We start from the raw sequence: 17,810 nt of genomic DNA, 5'->3' as shown, positions 1-17,810 counted from the left end.
TGGTAAAACCACAAAAACGACGACCTCGACGTTATTGACTTACTAATCTTTGTTAGTCTAACATCGAATAGTTGAAGGGAATAAATTTTTCGAGAGATTTAAGAGCTTGCCTCGATTCCACAAAACAAAAGCATGAAACGAAAGTCTTTTCATAAACATTTTGCATTAGGGATTCTATTGTACATTTCAAACCAGTTGCAGACGAGGTTCTGTTTATAACATTATGTATTGTATTTTTACACACAGCGTATTAATTTCAGTAGCAACTAAACATAATAAGCGCTATGCTATCTCCTGAAGCACGCGATTCGTGCCCATCGAAATATGCCTGAATAATGAACGCGGCGGGCGTGTGCGCTTTTTTTTAATTTTCCAATCCTCGCTGAATAAATAACACTGGCGGGTTATTGAAACTGATGCTATGGATTTTCTATTAATTTTTTAATGTACGAAATACTGTGCACAAAATGTATATCGTTTTTAAAAAGTTAGTACAAAAGTACACAACAGAGTTGGTACAAAAGCTTTTTTTTTCAGATGACGAATAATTGAATAATGGACTATCTTTGCGTAATCTAATACGGTTTATGCTTAATACAGTTGTCCAAAAAGAATTAATGGATAATTTTGAGATTAGTTTTCTCCACTAAATTTCGGCAGTATATTATCATGAAACATTGAATAACGTTTCAGGATACTACACTTGAACGTTAAGTACCTATTGGCATATGATAATATTCTAGGTATATTTAAGTAATAAAAATTATCACCGAAATTAAGAAGAGAAAAATAACTTGAAAGTCACCTTCATAATCGTTTGTAGGACCCCTCACCTATTTCCACTGTCCACTTTTATAAGAACAGAACATACCTAATAACTGTACCTAAATAATGTGAATTAAGTATTTATCGATAAATAAACACGTTACATAAACGAACGAAATTTTTTAAATGTTTTTAAAAGCTTATTTCGTAAAACAAAATTGAAGAATAATGAAGATAGGCCACCTCGACCATTACTCCATCGCACACCGTTCCGGTGCGACGATATCCGGTGTAGCTCAATTTCCTGCACTGTGGAAAATATCACCAGTTTCTTTTCTGTTTACCCGTCCAATGTCTGATTCGATTAGTTTTTACGAAAACCTTCATTGCAAATTTTAAAACAAAACTGTAAAGCTTAGCTACTCTACCCATAAACTTGCTCTTGACCTTAGAGGATGGAAAAAAATAAAGGAAAGCAGTTGCCCTAACTACGGAATAAACGTACCTACCTAAACCAAAATTGTACCACACATATGGCGGATTACAATATAGTGTCGTACCATAATCATAGATAAGTCAATATCGACATGCAAATGTATGGCTTGGATGTTGAAACTATTTTTATGTTTGCAAATTTGTATAGTTTACTGTAATCAAAGTGTGATTAATACTAGGCTACTATGGAAGTGTGATTAATACTAGGCTATTATGAATAGGCCAAGTAATGAGCCATTTAGATCAAAATTAAATATAAAGTTATTTACCAACAAATGTAACGATGGAATTGCATTATCATGTAATCTAGTTACATCCAAAGTTTTATTAAAATTTGACTCTTCAAAATGGAGCGAACAAACGAAGATGGTATTTGATCCAATGTTTAAGTTCGTCAGTCCTATTTTTTTTGCAAACATTCTTTCTTTCTTTTTTATTTGTAGGTAAACTTTAAAAATAATAATAAATACTTATGTTTGCTTACAAGAACAACTCTATCTGAAAATAATTGTTATCAACAATCATCAAAATATACTAACAAACAGGCAATCTAAAGTAACCAAAGCAAAATTCGGCAAGACTTAGACTAAACAAGAATAAACTACTTAAATGAGTCTAATTACATGAGATATTTGGGCTATTGTATGATTTATAGGCAGAAAAATATCACATGCTGGTGTAATGTAACATTCGGTTAATTTCCGGATTTTCTACTGCAGCACCTCTAATGCTGCAGCGACGCATTTTTGTCAATACTTAATTGTTCTCTGTCAATATTTTTATCCATTTCATTACAATTCACGCGACTAATTCAATAAAACATTTGACCAAACATTGGTTTTGACATTTGATGTACTTCCCTTTGACAATCGGAAATGGTTATCAAAGGGTACTACAAAAATGGCAAAATGAGGACAGTTGGTATTTAAGATGAGGTTACGTATTTTCGATTGCCGTATTTGACATAAATCAATGTAGTGCTATCTCTTTTGGCTTACGACGGCACGCAGTAGCTAAACAAAGACAATAAAATTTATGTTTTCAACTCGGACTCTATGAAATATATAAATCCGTGGTTTTCAACGTCTAAATGCATCGTATACATATAACGACTGAGTTATATATCTCAATATAATAAATATGTCCTTTCGTTTCCATCTTAGAGGATGGAAAAAAAATAGTCTAAGGTTTCCATAGTGTAAAATGGGTCTATCAAATTGATCGTCTATCTGTGTGGCGATTTGTTACCCAAATTGTCAAAAAGTTCGCTATAATCTAAAACTCAGAGGATGGAAAAAGATAGTCTTTGGTCTAAAATGAATATGTATATGCACAAAAATGCAATAGATGACTCACATCAAGGCCAAAAAAATAAAGAAAGCAGCCGTCAAAATTGGCATATTTAAAATATTTTTACGCCTTTATTGCATTTAATTTTATTGTGCTTTTTCGAATCGAAACTACACGAGGAGAGTTTTATAAGGAAGAGTGATTCCATTAATTTCTATTCACGGTATGGCGCCCTGGGGCTGGGAATGCCGATCGAGATTGATAAAACAAGTGACGCCGAAACCGGTGGAAAAACGTGGTGTCGCGAAAGTAGAGCTACCAGGACCGGCACACTACGACTCCCCTAACATATTCTGTGAGTAAAGATCCTGTTTTCTGGCTACTAGTAGACTGTAGCCAAATTGTGACATCAAAGGAGTTGGTAATAATTATTTACTTTGGAAACAAAACAAGAAAAAATGTGATAAATGTATAGGAGAACATAATGGTATCTCTCCTTACAATTAGTAGCATTACCAATGAAAAGATAAAGGTCATTTATTTCTTGTCTCTACGTGAAGATAAAAAGTCGTGGTACCCTGATGGTTTGACCTGCTGGCTCTCAAGTAGGATCATGGGTTCGAATCCTGACTCGCACCTCTGAGTTTTCGGTGAAAGTTACCATGAGCTGGAAAACATCGTGATGAAACCTGCATGTCACAGACGATTCACAAGGCTCACAAAACGTGTGCATTCTCCGACCCGCAATGGGCCCGCGTGGTGGACTATGGCCTGAACCCTCGCCTGAGAGGAGACCCATGCGCAGTCGTGGAACATATCAATGAACATATAGCATCGTAACTTCATTTAAAACGTTTCTTACTCTTGTTGCTTTAACAATTTTTTACTAGGTGGTCGTGGATATTCAAAAATAAAGCGAGCCCCGGCATATAGTTTTGGATTAAGTATTCCAGTCATCACATCCAAACCAGCAGCCAAACCTAATGCTCCTATATTTAACGTGTCTGGATTGACACGGAAAGGTATTACAATTTTAGTTAAATATATATGAGGGTGGTTCCTCACCGCGAACATTCGCCTGTAATGTAACATTCAAGATTCGTTTTTGAGCATTACATTACAAACTACCTCCTTCACCGACGAGCATTCGCCTGTAATGTAATATCCAAGATTCGGTTATCTGCGATTCCACCAGAGATGTGCGAGTTAGCAAGGAGTACGTGCGACTGCCTTTGAGTGCTTGCGATTGCCTTTGAGTGCCTTTGAGTGCGTGCGAGTGCCTTTGAGTGCCTTTGTGTGCTTTTGTACGTCTTTGAGTGCCTTTGAGTACCTCCGAGCGCGTGCGAGTGCCGTTGAGTGCCTGCGAGTGCCTTTGAGTGCCTTTGAATGCCTCCGAGCACGTGCGAGTGCCGTTGAGTGCCTACGATTGCCTGCGAGTGCCTTTGAGTGCCTGCGAGTACATTTGAGTGCCTACTAGTACCTTTGAATGCCTGTGAGTGCCTTTGAGTGCCTTAGAGTGCTTTCGAGTACCTGTGATTGCAAAGATACTCGCACGCGCTCGGAGGCACTCCAAGGCACTTGCAGGCACTCAAATGCACTCGCACGCACTCGCATGCACTCAAAGGCACTCAAAGGCATTCGCAGGCACTCACAAGGCACTCAAATGCACTCAAAGGCACTCTCAGGCACTCGCAGACACTCGAAAGGCACTCGCAGGCACTTAACTTAAGTAAAGACTTGAAAACATTTCCACTATATTTGGTGGAGTCACAACCTTGCAATCTGAACAGATTGTTACATTACAGGCGAATGCTTCCGGTGAAGGAAGCTACCGAATATTGCGAGTGTTGCGCAACGAACGCTTGGTTCTCCTCCCTCACCACTGCCACTGTAATGCTCGCTTTTGAGCTGTTACATTATAAGCGAATGCTCGTGGTGAAGGCTATTAAGTAAAACATTTGTTTGTGCAACGTGTTGGTTGTGTAATTATTTTAATATAATTTAATATTGGATAGGTATGTTTACTTACAAGTGGTTTTTTCACCAGGTCGATCCAAAATACCTCAAGGTGTAATGAGCATGCTATCTGAACCTATAGGCTATGGTAGAAAGCCAGGGCCTGGTCAATACGACCCACACGATCAAATCAAAAAATCTCCCGCTTATACTCTACAACCACCTGCAAAAGAATTTAAAGAACCATGGGATATGTGGACCCCAGGTCCAAACATGTACTGCCCGCCAATACCCGCTAAGTAAAATCTAACTTCTTCATATTACAATTATTGTAGTATAGGTAGACACATGACACATTTATAGTCTAACTGCAGCATGTGATTCAATTACATTGTTACTTCTATCTACCAATATATTTCAATATATCACCAACGCAACGTCCAATCTAATAATACGATATATATGTAAAGTATATATAATCCACATATGGTTATACATATAGCTAGTTGCTACTCACTTTAATGTTTTGCTGTAAACTGTTTTGACATAATATGTAGGAATAAGCAATAAATACGTTACTTAAAAATAAATAAAGAGTAGACTAGACAAAGCATTAAATTACATAACAAATATTAAGTACACACAATATTCATTTACTAGTTATGTGCTTTGATTTCAGAAGGGAACCGGCATACTCTTTTGGGTATCCGCAAAGACTTCTCAAAGCCTCAGATTTTCCAGGGCCTGGTGAACATGATCCTAAATTCGAATACGTGATGAAAGCGAAACCTGCATTTTCTTTTGGTTATCCTTTCAGAAAAGTACCAATGTTTCAGAATCCAGCTCCGAATACGTATTGCGAAAAAAAAGTAAATTGTTTTATTTACCATACAAAATTATCCCAAAAAATCGAGATAGTTTGTACATAAATAGCATTTAAATTAAACATTTTTTGTATTTTCAGTTCAAACTTTGGAAAAAGACCGTACCAGCTCCTTCATTTGGTATTCGCCATTCTCCATACGTAGGTCGACAAGAAGAGTATTTGAAGTCTTCAAAGCTAGACCTTCTCTTAGATGGTCAATAGAATTTATATTATTCAACAAAAGTAAATCATTCTAACACTTGTTCACTTTAGACAAGTTCCGTCTTATATGTATAGACACTTGTAAGTTGATATTAAAATTTGCTAATCGAAGTTTGATCTTTTAGTCTTTAAATGTATATTAAAGTGGTTTCACTTAAGTCAAAAAGTAGTTGCGGAGGTTGGTCGGATACAAAGTGTAATTTAATGCTTAAGCCCTTGGAGCGGCCACAACCCACAGTAGCGAAGGGGCGCGGTCGTGACGTTAAAACACGATCAAAGTTATTTCGCTAAGTTTTATTCAAACTCTAACAGCCCGCTCTGATTTATATGCAAGACGGACGTTTTACTGGCTACAGTGACGTAAGCATTCACGCGCTTGTGGAAATCTTATACACAACCATTTATGAAGGTTCCCTTACCAATTATTCTCTCCTTGTTTTCATGCTCTTTGTTGGCGCCTTTTTACGAGCAACAGAGAAGTGTTAAAGTTTGAATGGTATTATTTTCTCTCAGCAACATCCTTGAATAAGACAAAAGGTTTTATTATTAGCCCCCAAACACATGAAAGGACTGTATTTAAACAACGCAGCGTTACAACACGAAGCATCTATAAACCGTTATCTATTTAGACGAAATGATGGAATAGCTTAAGCGTGAATTTATTCAAATTGCCAAAGTTATGTTACTAAGTGTATGTAACACACAAATATGTAGTTACGACCAGAATGTGATCTATTTGAAATGAAGACTAGCAGCTGAGTAGCGTCGGTCGAGTCCAATCACAAATAGACTTACACAAACGTTGCAAGTCAAACACATCCCTGTGACTGGAAATGGTCTCGTCTCCGACTCCCATTGTTGATTTTCGATGATTGGGTTACCCAAGTGATCGTTGCTCATCCTGTATTGACAAACGAAGTCAAACATTGCGAGTTGGCATTTTATAGCCCTTTGCTTTCAATTGACATCACATTTTGATTTTTTTTAAGATACTTTAAGGCTGCCTTTCCACCAGAGATGTGCGAGGTAGCGAGGCGATGCGAGAATGTGTAGCGGCACTGTGAAACGGTGCGATGTTTTCCACCAAAGCTGTGCGAGGTAACTAGACGGTGAGAGGATATGGAACGGCGCGGTGCGAGGATGCGTTACGGACTCTTCAGTTCTGCACGGGCGGGGTGCGGTGTGGTGGGGTGAGCAGTAGCGATGTCTCAGTGTCAGTTAGTGTCATACTTTCAGTAGGTCTAGTTTCCTTCACCGTTATGCGCACATTCCTCGCCGGCATCCCTCGCACACATTCCTCGTACATATCTCTCGCTATTTTGTATGTACAAATACTTAACTCCGCTAATCCTTTTCCACCGGAGCTGCGTTAAGGGAGGCCAGGAAAATGAAGTAATTATATAGCTGGATTTTGTCCACGCACACCGCCTCGCTACATCTCACATTTCTGGTGAAAAGGCAGCATAAAGGTGATTTTCCACCGGCGAGTGGAGACGAGGATTGAAATTGGTATGACAAAGGAAAAAAAATATTTTTCCGGATTTAAATCGCGTATATTTGTTTTTTCAAACACAACGACGTTTCGGGCCCTTTACAGGTCCCATGGTCACGGTTGACTGAGGTGGTGCAGTCTTCAACCAGTTATGTCTAATATTAATGCAAACCACCCTATTGTTTCACTTGAATCTTCAATATCCATAATCACAGCGCGAGCTCGCGCGAGCTATTAATGGCAATTTTTGGTGGAAATAGGACGGCGAACTTTCAATTCTCGTCTCTCTTCGTCTCGTCTCGTCTCGCCGGTGGAAAACCACCTTAAGACGGAGCGAACCAGTTGTGCGCATGGTGGTAACCAACACGCCTTGAGTCGCGCGAACAAGCAAGTATGTATTAGCATATAGCTGTGAGAAAGAAATGCCGCTAATCAAATGATTGGACGATGCTACGATTTGGAAATCTTACAATTATAATCTTTCAGTGCACAACGTGAAGTTCTCTTTCTCATTTTATATTTTATTGTTATCTATTATCTTATTGTTATACATATTTGAGACTACGATTTTGTGCTTAATGCAATTGGAATAATGTTGATTTTAATATTTGATATCGACAGTCAGTTAATATCAATAAATTTAAATGTAACTGGTTTTGGTTTATTAGTTAATGATTATAGTCAACAACAATTTTATAACAGTAGCAGATTTAGTTTCATGTAACACATGCACACGCCATTATCCGTGATTGAACCACAAATAACAGGTCCAAAATCAGTGTTGTCGTCGTGTTGCCCTTGACTCGAAAATTACATTTTACAATTCTGTTTTTTAATAAAAAATTCTATCTGTAAAATATATATAAATACGCCTAAATCCTAAAATTAAAATAGGTAAGTACGCTCAAGAAAAATCAAACTTTATCAAGTAATTGATTAATAATAATAATAATAACAATTACGCACACACTTAACATAGCCCCGTACTAGTGAAACCCTGTGTCGCGGATGCCATAGACACACACATAGACAACCACAAAATATACCGAAACTCACAAGAGAAATAAATGTAGGCCATACAAATATTTCTCTCAACTCGGGAATCGAACCTGGGACCTCTGCGTGGCAGTCCGGCATGGTAACAGTTCGGCCACGGAGGCAGTTGATTAATTTCATTTTGTTTGCGCCATCTCTGAGTTACGTTTTTGTCCAATTTAGGTTCATAAACTATTTAAGATTTACAATAACAAATATATTTGGTTTATTTTCAAAAGCTACGAAAATTGCATTACAAACAAAAATTACTTATATACATATACGAAAAATGTAAGAAATGCTACCATATGGCAACACTGCACAATATCTCAAGAAAAAACTTATATATAATTTTATATTTATCACGGTGAACGAAATTTAAAGTGTTTTCGTTTTACTATAGAAGTGTTATATTTTCAAAAGTGATTATTTTGACGATTGGCTCAAAAATTCAAAGTACCCGGAGCCGTGAAAATCAATTAAAAAAAAATTGTATGCAAAACCTTACAGTATGAAAAAAAAAAAAAAAGAAAGGAGCTGCCTTAGATAAGGAATGAACGTGCATACATAAACAAAAATTGAACGAACAAATGGCGGATTTCTTTAGTGTCGTACCTTAATATATCGATAAGCCATTATCGACATGCAAACATTTAATTAAAGTAGATCAATATTCCATTTGGGAATATTTTAGGTCATATGGGAATATCCGGGAATGTCACATGAAATTTTGAATTTATTGTTTTGCGTTTACAAATACTCAAATATTACGAAAAGTGAATTTGCACGGAAAAAATGTAATTCGAGAGTATATAAAAAAAGAGAAAACTTTGAAATATAAATCTAGAGATCTCCTACACATTTCCAACCTCAAAATTCATATTTTCATAGAGAAATTTTTAAAGTTTCCAAATAGTGTAAGCGTTTTTTATTTATGCATTGGTATAGAATTAATATCAGTGACTGATTTAAGTGAATATTTAATGCTTCCATTTAATTTTGGAAATAGATGAAAGTAGTAATATTATCAATAATAACATTATTATCATACGTTTATTTGCTTAAAACATGGTATAACAGGAGATCTAACAAGAGACAGTGTTAGTATAAACATGTTTCGCATATATTAAATAGTATGCAAATGTCTGATAATACAATATCAATTGACTACTATTTGCCGAGCCCTTTGATTTGTGCAGAAAAATCGACACCTCTCCGAAGTGAGACAAGTAGTCACAAGCGACTGCGAGTTGTGACAAGCCACGTCAAACGAAATCTATACACGTTAGCGCTCGCCTTCACTCGGTCAGCGAGGCGAGTGACACCGAACGATGGCAAGGCAAGGCAAGGCAAATAGGCTGTCTATACGTTGGTATTAGCCTTCACCCGGCAACGTTGAACCAACATGGCCATTGTATTGCTGGCTTTATAAAATAAGAATTTTTAGTAGTTAAAGTTGTCAGTGGGAAAAAAATCGGAAACGAGTGGATAATTTTGTTTTCAGGAACTGAGAATGCCTAGTAAATGAGTCTTGTTTAATCTAAATTAAATGTAAATATGTTTACCAATACACCTAATGATGGAATTGCATTATCATGTAATCTAGTTACATTCAAAGTTATGTTAAAATTTGACTGTTCAAAATGAAGCGAATAAATGAAAATGGTCTTTGATCCAATGTTTATATACGGCGGTAAGATTTCTAACCATTCCTTTTTCTTTTTTGATTTGTAGGTAAACTTGAAATACTAAAAACAATAATAAGAAAATAAAAAAAAACTCGTAGTGAATTATTTTAATAACAAAATATCGAAAATAGGTACGCTTCCAAGAACAACACTATCTCAAAAATATACAAACAAACAGGCAATCTGAAGAAACCAAAGCAAAACTTGGCAAGATTTATGAATAAACTACTTAAATATGTCTAATTACATGAGATATTTGGGCTTTTGTGTGATTTATAGACAGAAAAATAGCACGTGCCTGTACAATGTTACATTCGGTCGATTTTCGCTTTTTCTAATGCCACATCCCGTAATGCTGCAGCGACGAATTTTTATTAATACTTAATTGTTCTCACTGTCAATATTTTTGTCCATTTTATTACAATACTTGCGAATATTTCAGTAAAACACTTGGAAAAACATTTGTTTTGACATTTGATTTACTTCCCTTTGACAACCGTATCATGTACCTCATGTACTGCGAAATGAACACGGTTGGCATTTAAGATGACGTTACGTATTTTCGATTCTCATGTTTGACACAGACCAGTGTAATGCTATCTCTTTTTGCTTAAGACAGCACGCAATAGTTAAACAAAGACAATAACATGTTTATGTTTTCAATGTCAAAGTGCATCATATACATGTAACGTCTGATTTATATATGTCAACATAACATGTCCTTTAGTTTCCATAGTCTAAGCATAAAAGCTAAGTATTCTATGAACATAAACTTCTTGGAACAAAAGCAAAAAGTTGACAATCTACAGATAGGGCCGTGACATTTAATTGATATCGACATTATGTTTCATAACTAGCAGAATATTGAACTAGGCATTGCTTTATAATTTGCTATAATTAGGGTTAACTACGGAGTGTATGGAAACGGCATTTAAAACAATTTCTTCGAGAACTAGCTTAGCTGACTTTTACATTCACACATTTGTTACCAAATACGCATATGGTTTTACTACATGCAAATATTAATTGATATTAGCTACGCAGTCGTGTGCGTTTATGTAGCTACATGCTACAATCACAGTATTGATGATTTACTATATTGTCATTGTACTTTCATTAACTTACTACATTTCAAGTCAATCCGATCACTGGAAGGGTTGAAATATTAAAACACAGTCATCATATAAATCTTTATTCTCCCTGAAATATGATATATTTGTTCAACAATTACCTCTTTCTGAACTGACTGAACATGACCACACCTATAGCGTCGACGACCTTGTCAAGAAAATGAAGGTACTTATTTCCGAAGGCGAAGAAGCGAATCATTTGTTTCATGAAAACTTGACAAAAAATAACTGACAATGCTTCAGAAATGTTTTCACATTTAGATATGGTTTGTAATTTGTGAAGGCGATTCTGAGTTCCATATCATATATTACCTGATTAACCAAATGATTCATTTCTTAATGAATTGTTCAGTTTTTATTCATATGTATATAATTTAATGTGATGTCATAACATGCCTATAGCAAAATTTGCTATATAGTATGATGAACATAATCATACTTTAAAATTGACTTCTACTAATTCAAATTAAAGAGAAATAATTTTTTTAAATAGTTTTTCGGCCCTGGTGTAAAGTCCTATTTGTCGAGATACGACAAGATCGCTTTCCAACGTCGAAATTGTACTACGTTTATTAGGTACACAGCTTTTACTGCCTGTTGCTTCAGCCCATTTCTCCTTTAAAAAGGATCCGGCGGGAAACTAAAAAAATTAATACAAAAACTGCAAATGTAAATCATGCCTATGATAAAACTAAGAACTCAAGCGGACGAAGGTGACAAATAATAAGCAAGTAGGGAGATAGGAATCATGTAGATAAGGGCAAGAAAATCTCCAGTCTCATAAAGTCTTCATTATATACTCCACGAGCTTACGTGCATTGTAAAATTATCGATACCGTACCTCTTCTATCTATATTTCCTTTTTTTTCCAATAATATATCGTTTTTATTTAGATTGAAAATTTTTAAAAATGCGAGTGTTGGGACCAAACATAATCGTAATCTAAGTAATCAAAATTGTTAGCTTTTAAATACCTGTAAACAATTTATGTTTACGCATTGGTACCGCTATAATAAAAAAATGTTGAACTTAACCAAAACCGGGTTTCTAAATACAGAGTTTCTACATATCGATAATTTGATTACAACACGCGGACCCAGTACCAAGTATAATACGACGCTAGTACAAGCAATTCATTGAGCGTCATTCGAATTGTTCATTTGACGGTGGCGATGGCTAGCAACCAATGTATATTGTTATTACCGGGTTGCAAGAAAATAGTTTTGTTTCGAAATTATAGTATTGTATTGTTCAAAATATTAGAAAACACAAAGTTTTAGTACTTACCGATGAAATGAAATCACCCCCGGAGTATTTTTTAAACTTTGGCTTCTCACGCGACTTGATATAATAAAAACACAATTCGACATATTTCTATTTTTGCCACAAAATAATCATGTATCACATTTGAACGACGACTGACGCGCTGTTGACACTCATATGACCGTCTGATCATAAGCTAGGCAACGCGGACCCCGCCCACTAACCAGTCTATTAGGACGTGTTCAAATTAGCCGCTGATAGCCGCGCTGCAGCAGCCACGCGACGGCCGCGCGGCTAACAGCGCAGCGGCTAATTTGAACGCGCCCTTACTAGTATTTATGTGGTCTGTGTTTGAAACTGATTGAAATTTCAAAGAAAAATATATTTGTCTCTTTTTTCTAATGTCAAACTTATTATGTCAAAATGAGATAGTCATAATGCTTTAAGGTATACGACCAGTGTTACCGGTTTAGAAACTATTTTCCCTAATTTCTTGTAGCCTTACTGGTGGAAAGAGACAGTGTAGATAGATAGTAATCAGAAATGGAGTGGACGAGTGAGTGAAATATACATGAAAATGTATGAATTTAAGGGTCCACGCCTGGAATTCATAGTTCTTTTAAAACATGAAGAGATAGATGATTTTCTAATTCATTGCTGGTCTAGTATTTTTTTATTTATTTGATAAAGGTGATAAAAATACTGTCTTCCGACAAAGTTTCTGTTTCTATTTAACGAAAACAAATTTGTAAAAAGGTAGATATTACAAATTACTTGATACACAAACATTTCACTATAGTTTATTATACAATTGCCGTGTGTTTTGTTACTCAAAGTATCTTTTCGTAAAAGTCGTATAATTTTTAACCACTCCGCCCTGCACGTTCGATCTTTAGGCATATTGGGAAACAAACAAAATATCATTTTTAATAGTATTTTTTACGTATTAATATAGTAATAATATTATTATGTAGTAATAGTATCATGGTTACACTTTACGTTAAAACGTTACAACGAATAAACTTGAATTAAAATCACTTTTGATTACGAAGTCAAAAGTAACTTCAGAAAGGTTAACTCCCAATGTTATGGGCAAATGAAAAATGATTTACTGGCAACATTGATGTTAAAAATAAATTTATTTCATTTTTATTTTTATTTACATTGACTTACAATTGTATGGACGTCGGGTCCGCGCTAAAAAGTGTCCGAACTTATAGGGCGTTAAAATCGTATACAGAGCATCATTCACGCTTTAGTCTTCGTTTGTTCGACTAACTGCGAAGCAAGCAAAATTAGACAGTACTGCGATGACATTACAATTTAAATTCAACGTTTTAGCTTTTTCATATTCCTTTACATGTCACTACGTTTAAATAGGTTGACTTGGGACATTTTTTTCGTGGTTTTTGTATTAGACCCGTCGTCCATTTATTTGTAAGTCAATGTTTATTTACGACAATCTAAATAAACAAAAGCAAACTTACCTGTGAAAAGTAACCTCAGTTTCGGACCGAGAATTGCAAATTTTAATTACATATTTCACCATTTTTGATACTTATTTGTCATGTCTCGGTGACATTGTACTCACTCGAATTCAAGATGGTGACTGATGTCACTGTTGCCTGTGGACAACAGTGCCGTGGGGCCGTTTGAAGGCGCAGATTGCGCATCTATTGTTTACAAGTATAAGTATAATATCATTGGATGTAGTTCCTTACTATGGCATAACAGTTTATGCCATACTATCAATAATCGCTTAGTGAATTACCAAGTCTTACAATCTATATTTAGATTTTGACAAAATATTTTCATTGTACAGAATTGACCACGTTTTATTATAGATACATATTTACGTATGTATTTTTGTCACCCGCATCTAACCATGTCGACAGAGTTAACTATCATAAATTGGCCGTCAAAATGGAGTAGTGGTGGGTCGCGTAAATGGCGTAAAATTAATCTGCCGCCGTAGGTGAAGTGTATAATCACCTCCGCCGCGATCTCTGCCACTTCCATCAATATCGCAAAAAGGGTATGTGGAAAATACATATAATATATAGGTTTACGCGCTGTTCCGAGAGTACAGTATATCTACTTTTGAAACGTACTAAGTTATAAATTTTTCCTTACAGACTTGAGACTTGTCAACTTTTGCCTCAGAGTGACGGGAGCAGTGGCAGTGCCCCTAAGATCTTTGTGATATAAAGCTCTGAGTGGCACAGCAACTGTTATGGAAAGGGGTGTCGCTTACCACCAGGCGCACAACTTGTTCCTCCCGTCACTTGAAATTAGAGCGCGTTAATTTTGAAGTAAAAAAAGCTCATGGAAACGCAAAACTGGTTTCTGGGATAGAAACAAGGAACAGGTCTAATAAAACTTAATTAAATTTACATAATATATAGAACGCAGGTAAGCGTTAAGCAATGCGGGAATCAAATAACAAGTTCGCGTGTAACGCAGGAACTTAAAGAGCCAGCATCATTAAGGAGTGAATGCTCGCTTGGCATGACTCATGCGGAGCGATGGCAGAGCGTCCAATCCATAAAATAAAAAAGTTGCTACTACAAAGTCGACGGGTGGGTTTCATCCTGATAATACATCACCTCTTTGTTGGAAAAAATGCGTTAATATTACGAGAGGAATTTTATTACTACGAGGCTTGTTGACTTTCAAATAAATAGGCGTTTTATTGCTTTTCTTCTTTCTCCGCGTTCGATATACAATAACGGGTTAAGATTGCATAAAATGGGGAGATAAACAGCACTTTATTTGAACAATGTTTTTTATATATGCAGTTAATCTGATATTGAAATTAAATTTGAAATAATCGTTATTTAACATACTAGAATATAATACTTAATTGAAATAATTTGAAGTGGTCGTAATTTGACGTACTTGAAAATTATACTTAATTCAAATGTGACGATTTTGAGTTATAAATTTTTGTCCAATACGTAACTGTCGTCATAGTTAAAGTAAATTATTGATAAAATAATGAATTGAAATTACTATAAATCACATAGTGTGTTGGTGCCAAATTGCTCACTATAGAAATTGTGTCAGCACATCACGACAGATAGCTTGTAATACACAAGAAATAATTAAACCACATTATTCAATATACCTCAATCACAAAAGGTTTCCTTAAAATTATGCCGGCGAGTTTGGTTTATCCACAGCGTGAAATAAAAACATACTCGTGTGACGAAGAGCGAAAATTGTTCTCGAGAGAGTTTAAGAAGAGGGGTGAAAATGAGAAATGCAAATAGGTCGTTGAGTCTCTCCGCACAGAATAAGCCTATGAACGCTTGACAAATAGCATTAGACTACGATTGCGCTGTCTGCTCCAAGATATTCTCACATTACATAAATAAACCAGCAATATGTAATTTGCCATGGCCTCACAGGAATAGATTTTATTTCACGTTTGAAAAACGGCATGATCACGCCCCTTGCAATATTTTTCGTCAACATTCAATTTCCTACTCCATGAAAAGGTTACTTCATATTATCGAAAACGTCACAACAAGGAATGGAAATAGAAATGAACTGAATAGTGCGCGAAAATTCCATGGAATAAAACGGTTTATAGTTCAGTAAGTGTAAATAATACATGATAATAATAATAATAATAATAATAATAACGTGCACACTCAACGTAGCTTCGCACTAGGGAAAACCTGTGTCGCGGCTGCCATGAATACACACATAGACAACCACAAATTACACCCAAACTCACGAGAGAAATAAATGTCGACCATACAAATATTTCTCCCAGCCCGGGACCGAACCTGAGACCTCTGCGTGGCAATCGGCATGGTAACCTCTACCACAGAGGCAGTCAAAATTTTTCTACATTTTTCTACACCTCTACTTTAATCTGTCAATTATAATTTCACAAACCATATCAAAAAGGCGCCCTTTTTAGTTCTGAACCAAAATTTTGATTATCTATTATACTCGCTACTGAACTGAAAAAAATTATTATAGTTTTTTGAAACTCGTTATAGTTCTGTACACAGAACTGTAATGAGTTTGAAAAAAAAGAACATCGTATTTTTACTAATTAAAATATCAAATATGACGCTACTCAAATGCTCTACTGCCTCCTGATTGGTCAAAACATAAGCGGTACTTGACCGATTACGAACACTTCTATTCTATTTCTTTGTTTTTTTGTTTGTTTTGTAGCGTTTCTTTGGCTTTCGTTTGAGTTTATAGTCATGGATTATTAACAATAATCTTAAATGTTGGTTGTGTTTCATTATTTTAATTTACTTAAATTACACAATTAGGTCTTAAAATCTCGTACCTATTACTTAGGCAGTCCTCGACTTTAAGAACCCTCATTATGCAACTGTTGCATAAAATACTATTAACGTAATCACGTACGTTAAAACGTTGAAACTTATCTATGATAAACAATTGTCTTGGTTAGGTCTCATTTCGGACCTGCTACATACATGTATCCTTTTAGTCTAAGAGCTGGTACAAATATACGAAACCACTGTTGCACTTATCCGAAATTACATGCTATCTCAGTAATTCCATCCTAGAATGCAAATCTTAAAACATCAATCTTTGAATAACGGACAGAGTAAAGATGTAATTTGGGTCGAGGCAATATTGCTATATATTTACGGCCTTTCGGCACCAGGAGGCGGGTTAATCTATTTGTGCCTTAGTTTTTCACCCTGTCTACTTGACGATTCTTCGGAATATTATATTAAAAATGCTTGATACAGCTTTAATTTAAGGATAAAACATCATTAGTAGATTTATCGAGAATCACTCTAGTGTCCATTCCCTCGTTAAAAGTTTTTTGCGAGACTCATGTTTCCAGCCTAAGAAAACAGTTATAAAGAAAGTGATCGATGCTTATGATCACAAAGCTTACAAAGGTGTTGAAGAAAAAGTACTCCAGTATTATATTACGAGAACTACTCCATAGCACCCAAGGCGATATACAACAAGCTTTTTTAAATGATCTTGTGTGTATTTAAATCTTACTTAAATGAATCACATTTTTACCAATTTTTAAGTATTGTCTCAGACTGAAACTTTGCATTATTGTACATGTGTAGTAACAATACTTTACAATTACTTTTGAACAACTTTTTAACCTGATGAGAAACTATAGTGGTCCATATAAACAGTGGGAGATGCAAACTTGTAGATCAAGCAGGAGTTGTTCAGAATCCTGAGCATAAAAAGGCCTATCTTTTTGTACTCAGGATTCTGAACAATTTTCTGACGTCGAACCCTAGTGATCTGGGTGATTAAAAATAAACGTTGTAATCGTCTAACCTCGCATTTTTTAGTTATTTTTTAACTAAACACAGAGACGGAATCATTATTTTCTCAAGCTCGGATCACTCTTTTACCGTCTACTCCCTTGATCAGGGCTCTTGTCGCAAAAATGTCGAACAAGATTAATTACTACGCAAATAAATGGGCGTACAATAATTCTAAAAACAAAAAGAAATGTCTGTAATTAAAATAAATTGTGTTTGTTTTCATTAGCAGCGAAGAACCAACAAATATTAATTAATCGAAAACAATTTGCTTTGTTGATGTTTACGTATTTAATAAATATATCTATTGGG

The 17,810-nt window shown here is 35.5% G+C and overlaps 1 protein-coding gene across 1 annotated transcript; it reads left to right on the top strand.

The window, feature by feature from the left end:
* Nucleotides 1-2,629: 2,629 nt before the first annotated feature.
* On the top strand, nt 2,630-5,694 carry LOC113230499 (outer dense fiber protein 3-like protein 2). The gene is made up of 5 exons (XM_026464462.1): nt 2,630-2,905; nt 3,441-3,572; nt 4,598-4,805; nt 5,186-5,375; nt 5,471-5,694. Exons 1-5 carry the CDS (start codon nt 2,776-2,778, stop codon nt 5,591-5,593), a joined length of 783 nt encoding a protein of 260 aa, XP_026320247.1. The 5' UTR covers nt 2,630-2,775; the 3' UTR covers nt 5,594-5,694.
* The last annotated feature ends 12,116 nt before the right edge of the window (nt 5,695-17,810 follow it).

Source organism: Hyposmocoma kahamanoa, unplaced genomic scaffold (genome assembly GCF_003589595.1).
Source record: "Hyposmocoma kahamanoa isolate Upper Pololo Valley unplaced genomic scaffold, ASM358959v1 63, whole genome shotgun sequence".
NCBI classification, from domain to species: Eukaryota; Metazoa; Arthropoda; class Insecta; order Lepidoptera; family Cosmopterigidae; genus Hyposmocoma; species Hyposmocoma kahamanoa.
Note: the sequence above shows the minus strand (reverse complement) of the source record. Positions and strands in the feature narration are given on the sequence as shown.

Coding starts and splice junctions, on each gene's coding strand:
- LOC113230499 (XM_026464462.1), top strand. CDS start 2,776: ATGGCGCCCTGGGGCTGGGAATGCCGATCGAGATTGATAAAACAAGTG. Junction 2,906..3,440: donor CGACTCCCCTAACATATTCT/GTGAGTAAAGAT, acceptor ATTTTTTACTAG/GTGGTCGTGGATATTCAAAA. Junction 4,806..5,185: donor TGCCCGCCAATACCCGCTAA/GTAAAATCTAAC, acceptor CTTTGATTTCAG/AAGGGAACCGGCATACTCTT.